At 49.5% G+C, this 23,077-nt stretch overlaps 1 protein-coding gene across 3 annotated transcripts; it reads right to left on the bottom strand.

The window, feature by feature from the left end:
* Window positions 1–4,711: 4,711 nt before the first annotated feature.
* On the bottom strand, window positions 4,712–23,024 carry USP5 (ubiquitin specific peptidase 5). Of its 3 annotated transcripts, none has more exons than XM_033925467.1 (20): window positions 22,812–23,024; window positions 18,051–18,176; window positions 17,391–17,451; window positions 17,157–17,290; window positions 13,639–13,784; window positions 13,355–13,539; window positions 13,171–13,265; window positions 12,890–13,083; window positions 12,392–12,463; window positions 12,220–12,307; window positions 11,998–12,123; window positions 11,665–11,818; window positions 11,349–11,523; window positions 11,040–11,128; window positions 10,732–10,926; window positions 10,461–10,604; window positions 7,944–8,089; window positions 5,470–5,626; window positions 5,236–5,320; window positions 4,712–5,123 (listed from the first exon to the last, which is right to left on the bottom strand). In XM_033925467.1, the coding sequence occupies exons 1-20, from the start codon at window positions 22,917–22,919 to the stop codon at window positions 5,030–5,032; spliced, it is 2,574 nt and encodes an 857-aa protein (XP_033781358.1). In that variant the 5' UTR covers window positions 22,920–23,024; the 3' UTR covers window positions 4,712–5,029. The 3 variants fall into 3 exon arrangements, with proteins under 3 accessions (XP_033781358.1, XP_033781359.1, XP_033781360.1); XM_033925468.1 differs by having other exon boundaries at window positions 10,801–10,926; window positions 22,812–23,023; XM_033925469.1 differs by lacking the exon at window positions 22,812–23,024 and adding an exon at window positions 22,471–22,518.
* Between the last annotated feature and the right edge of the window lie 53 nt (window positions 23,025–23,077).

Here is a 23,077-nt window from a genome sequence, read left to right on the forward strand (position 1 = left end):
CATCCAAAGGCTCAAAAGGCGGACGCACCAGAACCGAGAGAACCAGATTGAGATCCCAAGAGGGAACCGAGGGCCGAATGGGAGGCCGAAGCAACTTGGCCACCCGCAAAACCCGAATCACATCAGGAAGGGCCGACAAAAGCTGACCTGACACCAACCCTCGAAAAGCCGACAGGGCCGCAAGATGCACCCGGAGAGAAGACCAAGCCAGGCCTCTATCCAGGCCATTCTGCAAGAATTCTAGAATGTGAGGCAGGGAAGCGCGAAAAGAGACCACTCCCCGCGCCCGGCACCATCCCTCAAAGAGACGCCAAACCCGCACATAAGCCCGAGAGGTAGAAAACCTACGGGACCCCAAGAGTGTAGAAATTACCTTGCCTGAATAACCCTTCCTGCTCAGGCGACCCCTTTCAAGAGCCACGCCGTAAGACAGAAGGGAGACGGGTCGAACATGGGACCCTGCGTCAGAAGGTCGTCCAAGAGAGGCAGAGGAAGAGGATCCGCCACCAGATGCCTCACCAAATCCGCATACCACGGACGCCGAGGCCAATCCGGAGCCACCAGAACCACCAGTTCCGGATGGCGAACAATGCGAAGAAGTACTCTGCCCACCAGCGGCCACGGAGGGAACACATACAGGAGCCCCTCCATTGGCCACGGCTGGACCAGAGCATCCAGACCCTCGGCCAGACTGTCCCTGCGCCGACTGAAGAAGCGGGGCACTTTGGCGTTGCCACTCGTGGCCATCAGGTCCATCAGGGGCTGCCCCCAAGCCTGCACTATCAACCGAAACGCTCCGGCGCCGAGAAACCACTCTCCTGGATCCAGGAAGTGACGACTGAGGAAGTCTGCCTGAACATTTTCTACTCTGGCTATATGAGAAGCCGAGAGGTCCATAAGATGGGACTCCGCCCAAACCATGAGCCGAGCCGCCTCCTGCGCCACAGGAGTGCTCTTGGTGCCCCCCTGACGATTGACATAAGCCACCGCTGTGGCATTGTCCGACAGGACTCTGACCGACTTGCCCAGCAAAAGGGAGTGGAAAGCTAACAGCGCCAGCCTGACCGCTCTGGTCTCCAACACGTTGATCGACCAGGAGGCCTCCTCCACGGACCAGGTGCCCCGAGCTGAGTGGCCCATAAACTGAGCCCCCCAACCGAGGAGACTCGCATCCGTAAGGAGCACCGTCCACTGCGGGAGATCCAGACCCACCCCCTGAACCAGGTGAGGGGTCCGGAGCCACCAGCGCAGACTGCAGCGCGCCAAGCCTCGCAGGGGAACCGGAACATCCAAATCTTGCCTCCGGGGAGACCACCTCCGGAGCAGAGCATACTGAAGAGGACGCATGTGGGCCCGCGCCCACCTCACCACGTCCAGGGACGCCGCCATTGACCCCAGGACTTGGAGGAAATCCTGCGCCCGAGGACCCCGGGACGCCAAAAGCAGGCGAATCTGAGATTGCAAATTGCTCACCCGGGCCTCTGGAAGGAAGACCTTCCCCAAGGTGTCGAACATAACCCCAAGGCACTCCAGACGCTGAGCCGGGACCAACCGACTCTTGGAAAGGTTGACCACCCAGCCCAGCGACCGGAGAAACTCCACCACCCGAGCCGTAACCCGGGAGCTCTCCTGCAACGACTTTGCCCGAATCAACCAGTCGTCCAGGTAGGGGTGAACCAGGATGCCCACCGACCGCAAGGCTGCCGCGACGACCACCATTACCTTGGTGAACGTCCGAGGAGCCGTGGCCAGACCAAAGGGAAGCGCACAGAACTGAAAGTGCCGCCCCAAGATCGCAAAGCGAAGGAAGCGCTGATGAGAGGCCCGAATTGGAACCTGCAAGTAGGCCTCCGTCAGCTCGAGAGACGTAAGAAACTCCCCCGGCTGAACCGCCAGAATGACCGACCGCAGCGTTTCCATGCGGAAAGACGGAATCTTGAGAGCTCTGTTGACCCCTTTCAAATCCAGGATGGGCCGAAAGGTCCCCTCCTTTATGGCCACCACAAAGGGTCTGATGAAAAGCCTGCGTCTTCCATGGAGTCTGACATGGAGAAGCGAGAAAAAGGTCCGGCAGAGAGCGGGTGAACTCCAGAGCGTAACCGTCCCGCACCACCTCAAGGACCCACTGATCGGACGTGATCTCGGCCCATTTGGGGAAAAATTTGCGCAGCCGGGCCCCCCACCGGAACCAAAGGGGGCGCCGGCAAGGAGTCATTGCGCAGGACGGGAAGCGGGGGAACCGGTGGAGGGATTCCCTGCCCCCCGACGGGCCCCCCGAAAGGGCTGCATGCGCTGGAAGAACCGACCCCGGGAAAACCCCGGAGACTGGAAAGAAGCAGCCCCACGCCCAGGGCGATACTTGCAAAATTCCCGCAAACGCCCCCGGGCCGCACCCCCCCGAGACGCCGGGCGGGCACGGTCCTCCGGCAGACGGGGAACTTTCGAGTCCGACAGAGTCTGAATCAACTTATCCAAGTCCTCTCCAAACAAAAACGACCCCCGAAAGGGAAATTTAGTAAGCTTAGCTTTGGACGCAGCATCCGCCGCCCAAGCGCGCAGCCACAACACACGCCTTGCGGCCACGCCAAAAGCCATAGACTTAGCCGAGATCCGCACCAAGTCATAGAGAGCATCTGAGAGGAATGAGGCCGCCATCTCAATCTTCGCTACCTCCTGATCCACCAGAGACCAGTCGTCAGACTCTCGATCCAAGACCCGCTCCGCCCACCGAAACACGGCGCGAGCGACCAGTCCCCCACAAATAGCCGCCTGGACCCCAAAGGCAGAGACCTGAAAATTTTGCTTAAGGATGTTCTCCAATTTGCGCTCCTCAGAGTCCCGCAAGGCAGAACCGCCCTCAACAGGCACGGTATGCCGCTTGGAAATTGCCGAGACCACCGCATCCACGACTGGCGAAGCTAACGTAGCCCGATCCCCTTCAGGAATGGGATACAGGCGAGCCATGCTGCGCGCCAGCCGAAACGGCGTCTCCGGCGTTTTCCACTGCTCCAGAATAATATCCCGAATATCCTGATGCATAGGAAAAGAGCGGGAAACGGAACGGATCCCCCGTAACAGGGGGTCCCCCACACGCGGAGTCCCCGGCGGCGCGTCCTCAAAACGCCAAACCGAAGAAACCTGCTGAATAAGGTCAGGCAGCTCATCTTTCTGAAAAAGGCGCACAACGGACGCCTCGTCACTGGAGAACGGGAAATCCGACAACCCGCCGCCAGCTTCCGTCCCCTCCAGAGGGTCCTGGAATTCCTCCGAAGGGTCCAGGTCCTCCTCCAGACCGACACGTTCCTCCGACCACAAATTCTCGTCCCACGACACCCGCGGACGCTTGGACAAGGGAGGCGGCGGAGGGGACGTCACGTCAGACGAGAGAGGCAAAGCCGCAGGGAGCGCGGAGGAAACCCCACCCCCCAAAACCCCCTGGGCGCAACCGGGACCCCCAGCCGCCTGAAAATAGGCTCTGCATAAAGAAAAGAAAAAATTCAGGGGAAAACCCCCCGAGGGTCCCAAGGGACTCCCTGCCACAGCAGGGGACCCAGCAGAACCTTGCCCCTGCATAGTCAAAAACAGGGGGAAGGTCACCTGAGGTGGAAGACAAAATGGAGGGGCCAGACAGAGAAGATGGCGGTTTTCCCGCCAAAAAAGCTCCCTCCATAGCCTGAAGCGGCTGAGAAACCTGAATAGTCTCAGCCGCTAAAGCAGGCAAGCCGGCATCAGCTGTCAAAAAATCAGCTGAGAGGGAATCCTTCGGGGAATCCCTCCGTGGGCGGTTGTGGAAGACCGGGCTTCCCCACTGCTCCAAGCCGACTCGCGAGGCACCATCGGCGGGGAGCTCTGGGCGCCTGCAGCCGCTGCCGACGGAGCTCCACCACCTCACCGACCCAAACCGCCGAGTTCAGGCCGGCCGCGAGTGCCTCGCGGCTGGACTAAATTTGTGTCCTACTCCCCCGGAGAAGGGCACAATTGCTCCATACGCGACCTAGCTATAAAAAAGTGCCGGTTACATGAAAAAATACAGTAAAATACAGTTTTCTTAAAGGGAAACAACCCTTCAGACCAGCACTACCTCAGGATTTTTTTTTTTTTTTTACAGAACAGACTCCACAGGCTCTCGAAGCAATATGCCTTGCTTGATTTAGGGGGCAAGGCTTACTGCTGAGGCTCCTCTAAAAAAATGTGGGGAGGTGGAGGAAGTGGGGGGAGGGACCCCGCTCGTGACCCGCCGGGTTTGACACCCCCGAGGTCGGACGAACCCCCAAACAGAGTCCGCCCAAGCTCCGTCCGGCCAAAAACAGGGACAATAAACCCCCTAAACAAATTCCAACAGCCCTACCAAGGGAGATGGGTACAGATCACTCAACACCTGCTGGAGACTGAAAGAAGACTGAGGGAAATAGAGAGGAGGGGCTAGGATATACTGTCCCAAAGTTTTGTTTTCAGTCTCCACCTGCTGGTCATGATTAGATATATACCCACTCGTAAAGTTAACCTCTACTGGTCTGGAGAGTGCTAAAGAAGTACCTTCTTAATGGCTGAACCAAGGCTCTGGCCCTAGGAAGAATTAGTCAGCTCACATGCATACGTCCACATCTTGAGCAAAGGGGGAGGGGGCAGCACACATACACTCTCCATCCTCACTGACACAAGTGCCTTCCAGTAGACACACATGCAAAATAAAAACTAGACACAAGTCAAGTTAGAGTGAACCCTCTATTTTGTTCTTTTGGTATCAAGGTGGGGAACATCCACCTCCCATGCTCCAACGCTGCACGTTCAGGGGAGAGGTGTTGAGAGCTTCCATCCACCACACTAATGCACAAAGCCCGGGGAGGAGTGGGGGAGTCTGCATCACTCTTAATACAGGGAGCAAAGCATTCTGATTATGTGTGCGCAGCCTACTCAGCCCCTTCCCTGTCACACGGGAGCCGAGCGAGCCCCCACCCTTCCAAACGTCAGACACTGCACTGGGGAGCAGGTGAGGCACGGAGCAGTCCCTGGCCATCCCCATCGTCTTCTAGCTATCCACTCGCTGGTAGAAATAGATGTAACCCAGGTCCTTGGGAGGCTTCTCAGAAGCGCACACTTTCTGATCATTATAAATCACCCACCTGAAAGAAAATAGGGAGCAGTGAGGGACAGAGCGAGGAGTTGGAATGGGCTAAGAAAAGCAGCGACAGCAAGAGTGAGATACACAGACATGAGCTCTGCTCCTATCCTTACCTGCCTGCCTTCTTGATGTGACAAACGTAGTGACCACACATGGTGGAGGTTCCCATATGACTGATGAAGGCAAAGAGATGGTACTCTGAAAAGACAGAGAGAACATGAGCAAGGGACTGCTTTACGACTTCTGAACTCTGGGCCCCATCGTAGTTCCATCACCTCCCCCGCCCCCACAATATTAACTGTCTCCTTCTGCAGCCTGTCCTAGTGTCCTCTGCCTGCCATACTCACTTCCTGGCCCATCCCGGACTTTGGGCCCAACAGGGACAGACTCAGAGACGGAATCGGCTGCAGAACGCCCTCCTTCTGAGATATCCATGGCAGCTTCGGCATCCAGGTCATCGATGTGGCTGAAGATCCAGTCCACAGCTCGCTCCAAACTATTAGCCTACAGGAAGGAAGAGACACCACCACAGAAAGCCATGAGAGAGACATGGGATGTGCAGCCCATATGTGTTCTAGTGACCTGGATAGGCCACCGTAAGTAGTGCTGCCTGATTCAGGGAAAAAATTTTGATTCGATTCGGCCTATTGAATCGATTTTTTGATTCAATTTTCCTGCCCAATTGGGTGTTTTTTCAAACATCCTGGTGGATTTATTTTACAGCCTCTTCACCCACTCCACCCCTTTTGCCCTCTCCTGGTGTAAACAAAATAAACTAACAAAAAAGACTTTTCATCTCTGTGAAATCCTAGCTCATGCTCGCAGTCTAACACCAGCTCTGGCAGGATACACATTTCAAATCTGACATACTGTAATCACAACACAGAAAATAAAATTATTTTTTCTACCTTTTGTTGTCTGGTCATTATTCAAATCTTGTTGGACCCAGGCTCTGCTTCTCTTCTGATAACTCGCTTGCTAGGGTCTCCTTCTTTCTCCATGCTATCCATCCATCTCTGTCCTCCCCTTCCCTCCCCCAGAGGTCTGGCATCTTCCGTTTTTTCATCTCCATCCACGCAGCTTCAGTGATGGACCCCCCACCATCCCCAGATCCACCATCTCTCCTTTTCTCAACTACCATTTCATCCAGCATCTCTCCCTCTTTCCCCACCACCCCAGGGTCAACCAGCACTCCCTTTCTCTTCCCAACTACCCTTCTATCTAGTATCTCTATTCCCCATCCACCCCATCACTTGTGTCAAACTTCTCTCCCTTTCTGTTCTTTCCCTCCCTAAATCCCGTTATCCACCATTATTTCTCCCCCAGTCCAGGGGTTTCGTCAGCCTTAAGCCTGAAGTCATTATGCCTTTGTATAGATCCATGGTGAGACCGCACCTGGAATACTGTGTGCAATTCTGGAGGCCACATTACCGTAAGGATGTGCTGAGGCTGGAATCGGTCCAGAGAATGGCCACTCGGATGGTCTCGGGACTGAAGGATCTCCCGTACGAAGAACGGTTAGATAAATTACAGCTATACTTGCTCGAGGAGCGCAGAAAGAGGGGAGACATGATCGAGACGTTCAAGTATCTCACAGGCCGCATCGAGATAGAAGAAGATATCTTCTTTTTCAAGGGTCCCACGGCAACAAGAGGACACCCGTGGAAAATCAGAGGCGGGAAACTGCACGGTGACACCAGGAAATTATTTTTCACCGAAAGGGTGGTAGATCACTTGAATGGTCTTCCACTTCAGGTGATTGAGGCCAGCAGCGTGCCTGATTTTAAGGCCAAATGGGATCGACACGTGGGTTCTATTCGCAAAGTAAAGGCAGGGGAGGGTCATTAGGGTGGGCAGACTGGATGGGCCGTGGCCCTTATCTGCCGTCGATTTCTATGTTTCTATATGCATGTTTCTTTGAACACTCCTTACCTCCCTCCTTGTACTTCTACATCAGTGCCTCCCTCCCCCAAAGGCCGGCCCTCCCGAAGGATTGCATGGTCCCCCCTTCTTTGCAGCGTCCTTCCTGCCCCCCCTGAAGGCCTGCATGCTCACCCCTTCTTTGCAGCATCCTCCAGCTTCCCCCCTTGCCTCCCACTCTTACCTTCAGATAATACGGCAGTCTACAGAGAGGTTCGCCAGTGCTGTAGCGATCCTTGCAGGCTGCCGTCATCCTCAGCAGCATGTTCCCTCTTCCGTGATCCTATCTCTAATGTCAGAGGAGAGTCGGGACCGCAGCAGAGGAAGCATACTGCTGAGGACGATGGAAGCCTGCATGGATTGCTACAGCACTGGTGATCTTCTCTACAGGCTGCCGTATTATCTGAAGGCAAGAACGGGAGGCCAGGGGGGGAAGCTGGAGAACATTGCAGTACTTCCCAACTGACCCTCCCTAAAGCAGGAGCGGTAGCGGCAGTGCTGCTCCTGCTTTAGGAGACCTGAAGGCACGGGGAGGAGGGTTGGTCACTGAATCGGGAGGCTGATTTTTTTTTTAAACGAATCAGTTTGAATCGATTCACCTGAAGTGAATCGGTAAATCGATTCGAATCGGAAATGCGGCAGCAATAACTGTGAGGTTGGCCTATTGGGCTAGATGAACCATTGGTCTGACCCAGTAAGGCTATTCTTATGAGATGCACGAGGAACTCACACATGACCACATGGATGTAGGGGGAGCCACATGAGGGACGGAGCCATCACATGCATACTTCGTGATAGAGCGAGTAAAGAGGGTGCAGCACTCAGTGGGACAAAGCAGATACAGGGCCCAAACATCTCACATGAGCCAGGGAAAATCTTAGAAAGGAAGGTGGGCGCTTACCGTGACTTTCAGAGCTTTCAGCGCTTGTTCCCGAGAGAATCCCATGGACACAATGGTGGCGATGCCATCTTCTGAAGGAGGGTCTGCTGAGGTAGTGGTGCTACCAGGGCCACTGGAGCCTGGCAGAACCAATGGGCTGCCAAAGTCTGTTGAAAAGAAGGGCATAGCAGAGCATCAGAGTACGACATTCGCCAAATTCACGCCCAAGTCTTACTATATCAGGTGTGATGTCACTTTCCAATCCCATTCCTCCCCCTTCTTTTTCCTGGGGTGCTCTAGACCAGTGTTTTTCAACCTTTTTACACCTATGGACCGGCAGAAATAAAAAAATTATTCTGTGGACTGGCATCGGTCCGTGGACCGGCAGTTGAAGAACACTGGGCCAGACCCTGCCCATCTCTACCCAATGTCCACCCCAGACCCTGCCCCCATAATAGTACTAATTGCACTCATCTGTCCGTGGCTTTGTGCACTGAATCAGTTAGGAAGAGGAAGCTGGCTCGAAGATAACGCTGCATCGATCACACCGTAGACCGGCGGTTGAAGAACACTGTTTTGGGCCTGATGCACATGCTGGCCCTGTGGACCGGCAGGAAATTTCTGTGGACCAGAACTGGTCCATGGACCGGTAGTTGAAAAACACTGCTCTAGACTGGTCCTGATCTCGATATTAACTGGGCCACCACATAACCATAACTTGTTTCCAAATGGAGTAACTGACTTAGATATGTAATCCTTTCTTATTTAATAATTTTAAAATTATGATAATTTCCTTGCTGTATAGCAAGCACTCTCTCCATTTTATAAATATGACAGACTGAATTCCATCAAAAGGTATAATTAAGTTTAGTATAATCCTTCAAATTTCCAGTAATATGTTGAATTTTAAAAAGATTTGGGGGCCACTGATTACATATTCTAATGATCAGACACCTTAAACACCTTTTTATTATATAAGAATATAAGTAGGGTGGGATTGGGATATATGATATTTGTTTTAATTGGTTTATTCCTAATGGATGGGATGGGTGGGGGAGGGGTTCTTTTTATGCTTTGGTGATTATAAATAAGAATGTCAAGTGATTTGTGAAATTCTTGATTGAATATTATACACTTGTAAGATATGAAAACAAATAAAGATTTAAAAATAAATTAATATCCGGATATATAAATAAAAAACCAAAAAATGGTCTTAGAGACATTTGGAGCATTGAGATAAAGCATCAAATTAATGCATCTCAATGGCCACGACTTTGGTCTTGGAGGATAAAATGTACGGCGTCAGCATCTATGAGACAAACTTGGTTTTTTCTTTTGCATAGAGGTTTATGGACCCCTGTTCGTTTACAAAAAATAGATAGCACTAGATCTAATAGATGCTGGCACTGTCATGTCGAAGTTGGGACATTAGACCATCTTTTATTCTTTTGTCCATTCATCTTATCATTCTGGAAATCAATTTGGCCTCAAATCAATAGGATGTTAGAAAATCCGGTAGCCTTGACATATGATACTATATTATTTGGAACAACCATGAGAGCAAGAAGTCAAATTTCATCAAGTAATAACAAACTTCTATTTATTTTAACTGGAATAGCAATACAACAAATAACATTCAATTGGAAAAACCATGACAGGTTAAACTACACTTTCTGGTGGAATTCTGTATGCCATATATACAAAATGGAACTCACCATTGCAACACAAAAAGGCTATGTGAGTAAATTTCAAAAAATCTGGAGACCATTAACAGATTTCTGTAATGAATGATTAACTTTTCCCAAGATGCTATTTATTTATTGTAAGAATGAAAATTTTATAAATAAAAATTTAAAAAAAAAAAAAAAAAAAAAAAAAACTTTTCCCAAGATAAGATATTTGAATAGAGGGGAATGGGGTGGGATTTTATTTCTGATTATTATAAACTATATCAATATTTGAATGAATTCACAATAAAGTTGATTTTATGTATTATTGATTGGGAGGGAGGGAGGGGTAGGGGATTATTATATTCAATAAGAATTATATAAATTTAGATTTCTTGCATAATACTAGAACTTTATATAATATTAATTTTTTTTAAAGAAATGTTAAATTTGATGTTAATATGAGTTAATCAAGTGTATATATTCAAGTTTCTAATGAGTTTATTTGGAACACTTGTTGTAACATAAGAAAATGAATAAAGATTTATAAAACAAAAAACAAAATAATAATAATTTTACAAACTGATATACCATCTACAACTAGGCGGTTTACAGAGTATGAACATAAAAACTTAGGACTAAAGATCACAAAGCAAAATCTTAAAACCAACTCCTCTTACTCTACTTTGTAAAGAGAGTTGAGAGATGGGAGAGAGGCATCGTACCAGGTTATAGAAGAGTCCAATAAGGAAGTCGAAGGGTTAAGTCAGCAGGGACCTGCCAGTTTGCAGAGTGGAGGGGGTTTGGGCAGCGCTTTCTCGTTTTATGGTATTCAATAATGATGGATTGTGTAAGCCGAGAGGGTTCTTACCAGGGTCATCCATGTGCGACATGACCCAGTTCATGGCTGCCTCCACACCGCTGTTGCCAGTGAAGTACACTGCTTTCCGACACGCCTCCATGGGGAAACCCATCTCCACCAGCTGGATAATCACAGCCTCATCCAGAATGGGGGCTGTAGAGAGCAGGAAAAGAGATCAGAACTAGAAAGCCATGGCAGACCCCTCTCTGCACACAGAAGCAGACACATCCCGAGGCACAGACGGGGAGAGGAGAGCAGTGAGAGGAAAAGAGCCACTAACATGTTGGAGAGGAGAGGTGAGGGGAGCAGAAGGAGTCGTCCTCATCGTTGCCATAGAAACCAAGGCTACCTTTGGGCTCATCCGGAGTGAGCAGGGGCGGGGGGGCGATGTCAGGCAGCTCCTCCTCACCAGGCTGCAACCCCTTGGCCCGCAGCTGCCCGATGTCCAGTTCATCCGGCATCTCTATGGAGACGTCTGCGAAGACAGAACACATCCCAGACACTGCAAAGACGCCCTTCTGGTTCAAGGGAGGAAGATTCCACATTACTACCCTCTCATCTACCGCCCGCACCCAGAGCCCCCCTTACCAAGTTTTTTGGGGACCCAATCAAGGCCAAAGGTGAACTTTTTAATTTGTATCACCAGGTAGTCCGGGAAAGAGGCAAACCTTGTTGTTCTGAAAGAGAGATACGAGAAAGGAAAAACGCAGAACACCACAAACAAGTAATTACTCCCGAGAAAAAAAACTAATAATACAGACCAAAGCGACAGCGTCTACGCTAAGGGACCAGGCCCACATTCACAATGAGTAGAGAGCATCAATAACCAGTCTCCACCTCCAAGAAAGAGTTAGCGAGTGCTTTGAAACCTTCCCCTCCATACCCTACATTACTCACTTTACAGCCAGGGATTTGGCCTGCAGGGCAGTGCTCCAGAAGTCCTCCACCTGCTCAGGGGCGCTAAAAGCCTCCAAACAAGCAGTGAATGGTATCTGTGCACGAACCAACTCTGGCAACGGCAGCTTCTCTTCCTCTGCTTGCTGCTTCTGCAACTCGTATTCCAGAAGATCCTCTGTGGAAAGGAATACACTCCATGAGCCTCTCAAATAATGTACGAGGATGGAGATGACGACATGCACAAAGGAAAACATCAGATGCAGAAAGGACTGGTAAAGCCTGGGCCAAGGAGACTGGATTGGCCTGAAGTCTTTACCTTTGTTGAGAGCGGCGTCCATAGGAACAGGCAGCTGTAGAATGTAATCCACCCTCTGAGTGTATTTCACCTTCTCAGTGGCCAAACACTTAATCTTCTCCTCTACTAGGAAGCGAAAAACTTGGCTTGGGTTTGACGAGCTGCGGCAGTTCCTCTGTGGAATCAGTAGTGGGCCCAAGAAAAAACAAAGGGAGCAGAGTTTCATTCCCACTTAGGAATCAGCACTTCTGGGCTCTATCACGCCTCACTCCCCTCCCCCCCTGCCCTACCATCTGTCCCTGTACATCACGTTAACTGAGGCGGAAGAAGAATGGGGTGTCATGCTTCTCTCACCTCCACCATGTTGATGAAATGCAGAAAGAATTCCTGAGCATCCTGCTGGCGGTTGGTTGAAAATTCAGGGTGGCCTTTACCAATGAGAGCTTTAAACATGCGAGGAGCAATGCCATCCTGCTGACCCTGGAAAAGAGAGAGACAAGCAGAGGCTGCATGAGTGGATCACAGACTCCAGCAATGGTACTAGGTTTAGGGAGGTGGAAGAGATGGCTTAGTCACCTTTTGCTGCAGGCTTTGTTCCCCATTGCTGGAGCTTGGTGGAGGTGTCGAGTACTCCCCGGACAGGAGACCATTGCCCAGCTTGGCCCTGGTGGGAGAGATTCATAGCAAGGACTAGATAAAAAAAAAAAGGCAGCTTGAATTTGCAGAGCTGTTGCTCAATATCACTTACACCTGAACATTGAAGTCCTGCGTGGGGTCCGACGGGGCTTTCCCAAAGATGCCGTCTATCTTTTCCATGTACCTGAAGAGAGAGACAAACCTTGTCAGAACACGGAAGAAGCAAAAGGAAGAAGTGGGATTGTATGAGGCTGCTGAGCCAAGAACGATCTAGGCTTACCACGCAGGCCTTTCAACTATTTCAGAGAGTGACAACATTTCCATCATCCCAAAATCCATATTAAAAATATAGTCCTAACAGGAACAGATTTAGACAAAAAAACCTGGAGCTTTTTTGCTTTATAAGGATTATTTAATTTGCTCTGTTCCCGCCCACCCTTAGAAGAGAACCCAGGTTGCCACAGCTGATACTGGGCCAGCCACAAGCTTTGGACTCTGCATTTCAGGTATCCTAAACGGAGGGGAAGGATTCTGCGGGAGCAGGACAAATCAGAAGCCAAGAGTGACAAATGCATGAGAGAGAAGGACTGGCCACAGCGGGCGCTCTCACTTTCTCTGGAAGTCCGGGATGCTAAAAAGAATCTGCATAACGGAATTGAGATAGCAGCTGTTGCCAAGGTTGCACATGCCAGTATATCCTGGGCCAAAGAGAGGCTTCAGCTGCACTGCAGACTCCTGGATCAGCTCCCACTCCCCAATCCGCTGGTTCATATCGATCTCCAGCTCAGTCATGGTCTTGTCTGTCTGTGGGGCAAGAGCAGAGCCATGGATGTAAATAAAGGCAGTAACTCTCAGAGGCCCTCTTGAATGAGGGATGAATGCACGCCTTACCTTCTGCATTTTCATCATGTCTATACCAAAGTGAGACAGGTGTTCAGCTAGCTTTGGATCCAGCACCATGTCATCCTCATCATAGGAATATACATCTGGAAGAGAGATACATGAGAGAGCCTGTAACCTGCATTTCAGGTGATAGCACAGCTGCTTCCGTCTCTGTTCCGACTGCTTCTCTTACCTGCTCCATCAGGAGTGATTGTGCCAAGTTTCACAGCCAGGGGGTAACCCGTCTCCTTGTAATGTTGCACAGCGTGATTATTCCCACCACTCCCGTCAAAATAGCGCCGGCCACAGAGGATAGCTCCATCCGTGAGGTTCAGCCAGAGATTCTCCTTCAGCTCACACCTGGAACATTTCCAGCCACTGCAGATATCAGAGAGGCGAACAAGAGTGAGATCACCAGGGGAGAGAAGACAGGGGGCTGGAAAATTAATAGAGGTGCCCAGTGCACCAGAGCCTCACCAGGGTGGAACGCGAGTGGCAGAGTCCAACTGTTTCAGAGAAAAAGCATGCTTCGACACCTGCCGGACTTCCCCATCCCAGGCCTGCACTTCCTGCTTCCGGGAGGCAGAGTCTGCCGCCAAAATTGCAGTGATGGCACCAGTCACCTATAATCAGAAAATTGTGATGAGGGAAAGAAGAATTTTGCCTCAAAAATAGCACTGCAACAAAGCAATGAGATGTCAGAAAATCAACCAGTTACTTTATTGTGTAAATAATAAAAAGTCACGTAACGATAATGTCCATCTTGATTGCAAAATTTCATAAGAAATCCCAAGTGTGTGATAAGAGATAAAACTTAGTCTAGGACCACCCAAGTAGGATCCCAGTTTTGGCATCCGCAATGCCTCATCAGGGGATGAACAGACCATGCCCGTAGATAAGAACACAAGTCGGCAGGCAATATTATGAACATTCTGAAAGTGGAACGCATCTTTGGAGGCAAAAGCGTGCCAAATAATAAAAAGCCTCCAAAGACGCGCCCAGAAGCCAGCCACAGCTCAAGCTTCCCAATGCACCCAAGTATGCAATTTACTGCATCAAAACCAAATGGAAGGGGGTTGGTCAGAAAGCCAATGGTTCATAATCCCCAGGATTTAACACTTGCTCGGACACAACCGTTCCCAAGCTGAAAACTGACCAGATAGGAGAAAATGACAAAATAACATAGCAGACGCAATGAAAGCAACTGGAGTATCTAAAGCAGGGGTGTCAAAGTCCCTCCTCGGGGGCCGCAATCCAGTCGGGTTTTCAGGATTTCCCCACCTTAAACACCTTATCTTAAATAATAAAATGCTAGCCCGCGCATGCGCAGTAGCAAACCGTGTTCCCTGATCCCTTTTCTGTAGTGGTGTGGCCGCACGACTGCGCATGCGCGCTTAGAACGTCACTGCCAGAAGACGAACCGTCACAGAGCGAGGGAACGCCGAGTCCTGTGGCACATCCGGATTGTGAGCAGTCCTGCCTTCGGTCCCGTCCCTGTTAAACCGGCTGGCAATAACAAAGTCAGATGCCATGGGTTCTTCCCTTTTGCCAAATTACTAAAGGCTCTGCCGGTCTCGATCCTGAGGGCCTGGATCGAGACTGGCAGAGCCTATAGCGATTTAGTTTCAAGTTTATTTGTTATTTGATTAATCGCCTATTACAATTACTAAGCGATGTACACATAATAAAATAAATTTCTAAAATGTACATAAAATAGAGAGTAACATTAACAAGGGTATAAAATCATCAAAAACAAACAAATTTAAACAAGGTAAATAATACAAAAACAAGCAAACAATAGGACAAAAGGGGAAGAAATACAATGTTCGATAGGAAAGAATCAACAGTTAAGGTAAAACACAAAAGGAATGGGAGGACAAATAAATAATTGAAGATCCAAAATGCATAAAAGAGCAATTAACATTTCAATTAGGTATTGAACGCATCTTTAAAAAGAAAGCTCTTAAGTTGACTCTTACATTTTTCCAAATTCTTCTCCTCTCTTAAATAAAGTGGGAGTGAATTCCAAGTCTGTGGCACTGTTTCAGTACAAATGAATTGCCTTCGAGTGTTAATAATTTTAAGAGAAGGAATGACCAACAAAAGTTGGTCATTAGATCTTAAAAATTTAGGAGAATTATATGGAATTAAAACTTTGTAAATAAAAGCAGGGGTTTTATATAATAATGATTTAAATGGGATGTCTGGCTTCGTTATTGCCAGCCGGTTTAGTGGGACCGAAGGCAGGGCTGCTCACAATCCAGATGCACCGCTGGCTCATCACTCCCCCCTCCTTCCAGCGGCCGCCAAACACTGCCTTCCTCCCTGCCATGATCCTCAAGGCCTGAACTGCAAGTTTGAAGGTAGGGCACGGACGGTTTGAGAATGAGGGAGAGAACAACGCAGCCAGACGGACCGCGGGAAGGGAAGGGGGGGGGGAGGAGGGTTTCGAGGGAGCCGGCTGGCGGCTCCTCTCTCATCTTCCGACATAATATAAGTGCAGCTCATGAGAGGAGCCGCGGCGGCGGCTTTGAAAACGGCTCCCTTAGTTCTTCGCTGCATTTTTTTTTAAAGTTTAAAACTGCTGCCGTGGCTCCTCTCACGATCCCGGCCTGTGTCAGAGAAGGCTTCCGACGCAGGCCAGATCGTGAGAGGAGCCGCGTAGGCATCTTTAAACTTAAAAAAAAAAATCCAGCAAAGAACTAAGGGAGCCGTTTTATCTCCATGCTGCTACGAAGGAACAGGTGAGGGGGAGGGAAATGCTGATGCACAGGGAGCAGGCAGGCATGGCAGGGAAGCAGGGGGAGAGGGAAAGGGGCTGCTTTGGGGGTAGGGGTGTGCTGGGCCAGACAGCAATCATAGGGGGGAAACAGAAGGGGGCCACGGAGCAGGCAGGCATGGCACAAAAGGGGGCAGGGGCATTGGGAAACTGGGCTGCTTTGGGGGGGAAGGGTGTTCTGGGGGCACACACCAATCATGCCGGGGAAGAGAAGGGGGCCACAGAGAGATAGGCAGGCATGGCGCAATGGAGAAATACAGGCAGGCAGGGCGCAAGACAGAGACACAGACAGAAAGAATGACAGACAGACAGACAGACAGCATCCAAGCACAGAGAGAGAAAGGAAAAAAAAAAAAACAGTCGTCTACTCTAGCACCCATTGCACAGGGGGAGAACGAAAGAGATGCTGATGGACAGGGGGGGAGGTAAAACAAATGGAGAAGGGCTGCTGCTGCATAAGGAGAGCAGTGAAGGGGTGGTGGTGGACACAGGGGAGGTAAAAGGAAGGGAAAATGGACAGGGGGAGCAGGCAAGGGGTGGTGATGGACAGCCAAGGAAAAATAAAGGCAGAAAGAAAGAAAGCGGCTAAGGAGAGAGAGAGAAAAAAAGACAGACACACACACATATGTTCTAGCACCCGTTAATGTAACGGGCTTAAAGACTAATTAATATATAAGATATAGGTAGGGTGGGATTGGGATATATGATGTTTGTTAATTGATTTATTATTAGTGGATGGGGTGGGTGGGGAGGGATTCTTTTATACTTTAATGATTATAAGTAAGATTGTCAAGTGATTTGTAAAAGTTTTTTTTGATTGAATAATATACATTGTAAGATGTGAAAATGAATAAAGATTAAAAAAAAAAAAAAGGATTTCCCCAATGAATATGCTTGAGATCTATTTGCATGCACTGCTTTCAATGCATATTAATTGAAAATCCTTAAAACCCGACTGGATTGCGGCCCTCGAGGAAGGACTTTGACACCCCTGATCTAAAGCCTTACTCAAAAAGAGAGCCATCTCTTTACTGTGACTTTTTATTATTTACACAATAAACTGTTTGGTTGATTTTCTGACATCTCATTTGCCTCCCTATGCTGTGTTGATGAGGAAAGGAAGACAGTCACAGCCATTCCACTGAAACCGTTCATGAATTAAATGAAAAGAAAACCACAGAAACATTTTATCCCCGTGTCCCCTAATAATACCTACCCTGTCCCGCACTAAATCTGGCAGCTCCGGCAGCCCATCGCGGGGGATCTGCAGGTGTTCTGGCAGGATCACCAACTTCACCTCCTCATCATACTCAAACTTCTCCTCAGTGACATCAAAGCCACCTTCCACCCCTGCAGTTGGAGACAAAGAGGCGGTAATGCAGGCATGAGACAGAGACAGACCGACAGATAGACGGAGACCAACTCCACAGGATTCTCAAATGGCACTTACCAATAGCCAGTCGTGTGGGCTTTTTTCTTGGGGGGTCTCCAGAAACTGAACTGTCCTCTACCTATTCAAAGAAAGGATTGAAAGAAATACATTAGCAGCAGTTAGAAACCCTTGAACATCGCTCCTACTCTATGGCACCCTACACACAGCACCTCACTCCTGCCCTGCAGCACCCTCTGCTATCCCTCGGTCACAAGGGGGCACCCGCTCAAACTCAGAGGAGGGAAATTTAATGGTGACACCAGGAAGTATTTCTTCACAGAAAGGGTTGTAGATCACTGGAACAAACTTCTGGTGCAGGTGGTCAAGGCCACCAGCGTGCTCGACTTTAAGAATAAATAGGACATCCACGTGGGATCCCTATGGGGGTCGAGCTAAGGATCTGGGTCATTAGCACTCAGACTTGATGGGATGGGTCAGAAGAGTGGGCAGACTTGATGGGCTGTAGCCCTTTTCTGCCGTCATCTTTCTATGTTTCTATTAAGACTATCACACCCAGCTCTGGCAATGCACCTCAGTTCCTACCCTGCAGTATCCTCTGCTACTCCAGTATTGAGACCCTCCTTCCCCCCTCCACACGCACACCTTTCCAGACGCACCTCACTCCTGCCCCACATTTTTACTTATGTGCCTTCTCAAAGTTTCATTTTGACCCCTCACCGATCTGCGTGTCTTCTTCAAGTGCAGGTAGACACGTTGACCCGTCTTTTGAAAATGCTTTTCCACATACTGTTTCCCAAAGCCAAGGAATGTGTTCATGCAGATATAGAGACCACCGTCCGATTCCTATGCATGGAGAAGACAGTGACACAGATGCAAGAAAAGCAAAAACAGGTAGAGGAAAGAGATAAGCTTGTGGGGGATGGCTGTGGAGCATGAAACTACATCACCCACCCGTCCCCAGGCTTGCTGTTGCCAGGGTTCAGCAGCTCAGGAGTTTATCGCAGATTTGTAACGAGGGTGGGTTTTGTTTAAATCTACTGGTTACACTTTACTTCGACGGACAACAAGGTGGATTCTTTCGCTCAATCAGAAGGCCGTTCCGGCCGTTTCCTGCTCTATGAATTCTTCATACTTGCTCAGTAGCTTTGCCTTTTGTAGCAATCATTGTTGTTATTGATCCTTTAAGGATGCATTTTTGAAGAGTCTCTCACCTTTCATCTACTGCCTAGGGTAATATGAAGAAATAAAACAAAGGAAATAAGGCGATACCTTTTTTATTGGACTAACTCAATGCATTTTATGATGAGCGTTCAAAGGTAACCTTTCTTCTTTAGATCAGAAAAAAGAAAATGCAGACAAATATCAGTATTTGAGGAAAATGCTTTCATGTTTTCCTTATATATACTGAAATTTGTCAACATTTGCTTAGTTCTGATCTGAAGAAGGGTTACCTTCAAAAACTCATCATAAAATGCTTCAAATTAGTCCAATAAAAAAAGGTATTGCCTTATTTCTTTATATTACCTTGGAAAGTGGACCAACAGGGCCACCACACCATGTCACTCATCTACTAACTGTAACCTTCAGGGAGAAATCAGGTTCTTACCTGCTAATTTTCTTTCTTTTAGACTCTCCAGACTGGTACAGTTCACTGATGAGTATTAGCTCACCATGACCAGCAGGTGGAGACTGAGACATAAGAACCGCTGCCACCGCTGAGGCAGACCAGAGGTCCATCTCGCCCATCAGGCCCACTGCCTGAACAGTGGTCTCTAATTTTATAATTTACCTCTACTCCTATCTGTACCCCTCAATCCCTTTGTCCTCCAGGTACCGGTCCAGACCCTCTTTGAAGCCCTGTAGCGTACTTCTGCCTATCACATCCTCCGGCAGCGCGTTCCATGTAGTCACCACCCTCTGGGTGAAAAAGAACTTCCTGGCGTTTGTTCTAACCCTTTCCCCTCTCAATTTCTCTGAGTGTCCCCTTGTACTTGTAGTTCCCCTTAGTTTGAAAAATCTGTCCCTGTCCACTTTTTCTATGCCCTTCAAGATCTTGAAGGTTTCTATCATGTCTCCCCTGACAAAACCTTTTGGCTGTAATACAAGTAGCTGTGCTTCCCCCTAATATAACCAGGCGGCCGAAAAGCCAAGCAGAACTAAGAAGTGCTAATTAGAACAGTAACAACACTCCGAACAGGAGTAACAACTAACAGGGCAATACTGTTGGAAACTGTATAGAAAAAGTCCCTTCAGCAAACGTCCCCACAGATCGCCAGCTATACCAGCTGAGCCATAGTCGCTGTTCTTTAATCTCCCCAACCCTAGAAAAATACTAGAACCCGAAGAAAAAAAAAAAATCAGACTCGACACGAATCCTGCAAGAACAGACAGACAGGGTGGGGACTGTATCAGTTTGGAGAGTCTTAAAGAAAGAAAAATAGCAGGTAAGAACCTAATTTCTCCTTTTTTAGCGCCTCTCCAAATTGGTACAGTTCACTGATGGGACGTACCAAAGCAGTACCCATCATGAGTGGGAATCGTAGGGCCGCCATCACAACACGCTCACTGAACACTGCGTCCTGACACCGACATGGTAGGGTCACACAAAGGAATGCAGAGATGACCAAATCGCAGCCTTACAGATATCCACTGGAGGCACAAGGAAAGACTCAGCCCAAGAAGCTGCCTGATCCTGAGTGGAATCATCCCTGTGAAAATCCGGAACAGGCTTCTTCTGAAGAAGGTATGATCCAGAGCACAATGGTTGCCTTGGAAGCACCATCCCCCTTACGAGGACCAGCTTAGAGAACAAAAAGATGATCTAACTTGCAGAACTCCTGGGTCCACTGAACATAAGAGCAAAGAACCCAACAGACTTCCAACTTGCGCAACTGCCTCTGCTTCAAAGAGCCCTCCCAAATACCCAAGACCGGGAGGACTACGGACTGGTTGACATGAAAAGGCGATACCACCTTCGGCAGAAAGGAAGGAACAGGCCACAGAACACGGTCCCTAGAAAACTTCAGGAAGGGAGGCCTACAAGTGAAAACCTGCAGCTCAGAAGTGCGTCTCGCAGAATGGCCACTAGGAAGACTGCCTTGAGAGTAAGATCTCTCAACAAACAGGAACCCAGGGGCTCAAAGGCTGCACTGGAGGCCGAAGCAATTTGGCCACCCTCAAAAAGCGAACCATGTCCAAATAAGAAGTTAAACGCTTACCCTGCAACAAACCACGAAATGCAGACAAAGCCACGAGTTGAACATGGACAGAAGACCAGGCCCCTGTCCAGGCCATCCTACAAGAACTTCAAGATGTGATGCAAAGAGGCACGGAACACCACTCCTCAAAAATACATCAAACATGCACATAAGCTCGAGAAGTGGAAAGCCTCCAGGACCCCTAGAGAGTAGAAATCACTATCTGAATAAACTTTCTTACCTATTTTTTTTTTTTTAAACAATTAGACTGTGATTTACAGCACTTAAAGGTGTTTGAATGCACTTTAAGCATATGCGATGATTGGGTGGTGAGGCAATATTCTTGGGATAAATACCCTTTGTTTTAGCCTCTATGTCTCTGAGCATATTCAGCCTTTGAATTCTATATATGAGAAGTCTAATGCTTATGTGCACAAGGCTGTTAATCTTTTTAGAGGAGTGACCTTTATTCTTGATATAAAGCAGTGGACCCAGCAGAAACCTGCCCCTGTCTCTCCAATACCGGGGGAAGGACACCTGAGGCTGCAGATTCAGAACCAGTGCTAGGCAGTTCTTCTTTACCCAAAGGATGGTGGACACCTGGAATGCGCTCCCAGAGGGCGTGATAGGACAGAGTACGGTATTGGGGTTCAAGAAGGGATTAGACAATTTCCTGAAGGAAAAGGGGATAAAAGGGTATGGATAGAGGATTACTATACAGGTCCTGGACCTGATGGGCCGCTGTGTGAGCGGACTGCTGGGCTTGATGGACCTCTGGTTTGACCCAGCAGAGGCACTGCTTATGTTCTTATGTTAAATATGGAGGTGCTTCCCGCCAAAATCAGAGCAAAGCCCGCCAAGAAAAACACCCCCTAGGCCTGTAGCGGCTGAGAAGCCTGAACCGCCCCAGCCGCTAAACAGGCAGCAGCTGTAAGGGAGTCCCCAGCAGTATCAGCGGAAAGGGAAACCTTATTTCCCTGACCGTCGGCAACTGGAGGAATCCTAGGCTTCCCTGCTTTGAGCTGCTGGTGTGCGAGGCACTCGCGAAGGGGATCCCTGCATGTCAGCACTCGAAACCAACTAGGATTCTCCTTCACGGTGGCCGGCACACCTCGAGCACAGGCTGGCTGCATCGACCTCGCGTCTGGAGCACAATGAGCACTTTTTCTCTTTAAAAGTGCTTATTACGCAATACGTGACCTAGCTGAAAGAAAAGTGCCGGTTAACAACAACATAAAAAATCAATTACAGTCAATTGACGGCTCCCTTCAGACTGGCACTGCCTCGGGATTATTTTTTTCTGTCGGAACAGACTCCACTGGCTCTCTAAGCCATATGCCTTGCTGGTATCGGTGGCAAGGCTTACAGCTGAGGCACCTGTAGAAAAACTTGGGGGAGGTAGAGGAAATGTGGGAGGGACTTAACTCATGACCTGTTGAGCGTGACAGACCCCCCAAAGGGTCCCCCCAAGCTCAGTCCAGCACCAAACGCGAACAATAAGGCCACTAAACAACTTTCAACAGGCCTACACTAACCAAGGGAAGACTGAGAACAGACTGGTTATATAAGGGAGAAGCACAGCTCCTTGTATAACAGCCAAAAGGTTTTGTCTCTGTCTCCACCTGCTGGTCATGGTGAGCTATTATCCATCAGTGAACTGTACCGTTCTGGAGAGGCGCACTAGCCGACTTAGCGTGCCCTAAATGTTTCTTTGGATGTGTTGGCGTTTAGCGCAGCCTTAGTAAAAGAAGGTGTAAGTTTACCGAACAAGCAGGGCAGTCTGTGTCCTGGGCTAGAAGGGCTTTGATGGGAATGCCAGTAATTTGGGATGGTTTAGAGACTTCTATGGTCTTCTGCCCAGAAATATCAGCTAAAGCCTTTGTTTCAACACCATTGCAGGCGGTTTACAATTTATGAAACTCAATAGGACAAATCCTGACTTCTTGGGTGTCTGCTGGCTCTTTGGAATCCATGGAGCTAAGCAAAGCGGCACTTCCTCCCCTCCTTTGAGCCAAGTCCCCCAACCCAGCCGGGCCCCAGAGCCCTCAAGCCGCCGCCAACAAGGCCGAACTACGAGTCCCGGCGTGCCCCGCGCGCGCCTCCGCCCAGGAGGCGGGCAGGGCATGTCGGGAAACGAAGTCCCCGCGGCCCCAGAACTGCCGGCGCTTCAACGGACGGAACTCGAAGTCCCGGCGCGCCCCGCGGCGCCCGAGGCACGCCGGGAGACAGAGTCCGCGCGGACCCCGCTCGGCTCGCCCCGCGGCTTTCTGCGCCTCCCTACCGGCGTGTGGAAAGAGAAGGCGCACTCGTCCTTATGTACGCGGTCCCCGGCCTTGGGCACGCGGATGGTGGACAGGACGGACAGCAGCGCCTCGCTCAGCTCCGCCATGGCTCGAGCGGGAGGCCGGCAAAACCGCCAGTCACTCGGGCGACAACCAGGAGACGTGCGCGTGCGCGCCCGGCGCACCAAAACGCACGTGCACGTAGGGGGAGGGGGCAGGCGTGTGCGGAACGCGCTCTTGCGTGAGGAGGGAGGGAGGCGGGCGC

This window comes from Geotrypetes seraphini, chromosome 16 (genome assembly GCF_902459505.1).
Source record: "Geotrypetes seraphini chromosome 16, aGeoSer1.1, whole genome shotgun sequence".
Lineage (NCBI taxonomy): Eukaryota > Metazoa > Chordata > Amphibia > Gymnophiona > Dermophiidae > Geotrypetes > Geotrypetes seraphini.

What these genes read in the sequence shown, in the direction of transcription:
- USP5 (XM_033925467.1), bottom strand. Translation starts at nt 22,919, where the DNA reads ATGGCGGAGCTGAGCGAGGCGCTGCTGTCCGTCCTGTCCACCATCCGC. An exon ending in ACATGATGAAAATGCAGAAG is followed by an intron (nt 13,084 to 13,170) that starts GTAAGGCGTGCA and finishes CTTGCCCCACAG; the next exon opens with ACAGACAAGACCATGACTGA. An exon ending in CAGGACTTCAATGTTCAGGT is followed by an intron (nt 12,308 to 12,391) that starts GTAAGTGATATT and finishes CTCTCCCACCAG; the next exon opens with GGCCAAGCTGGGCAATGGTC.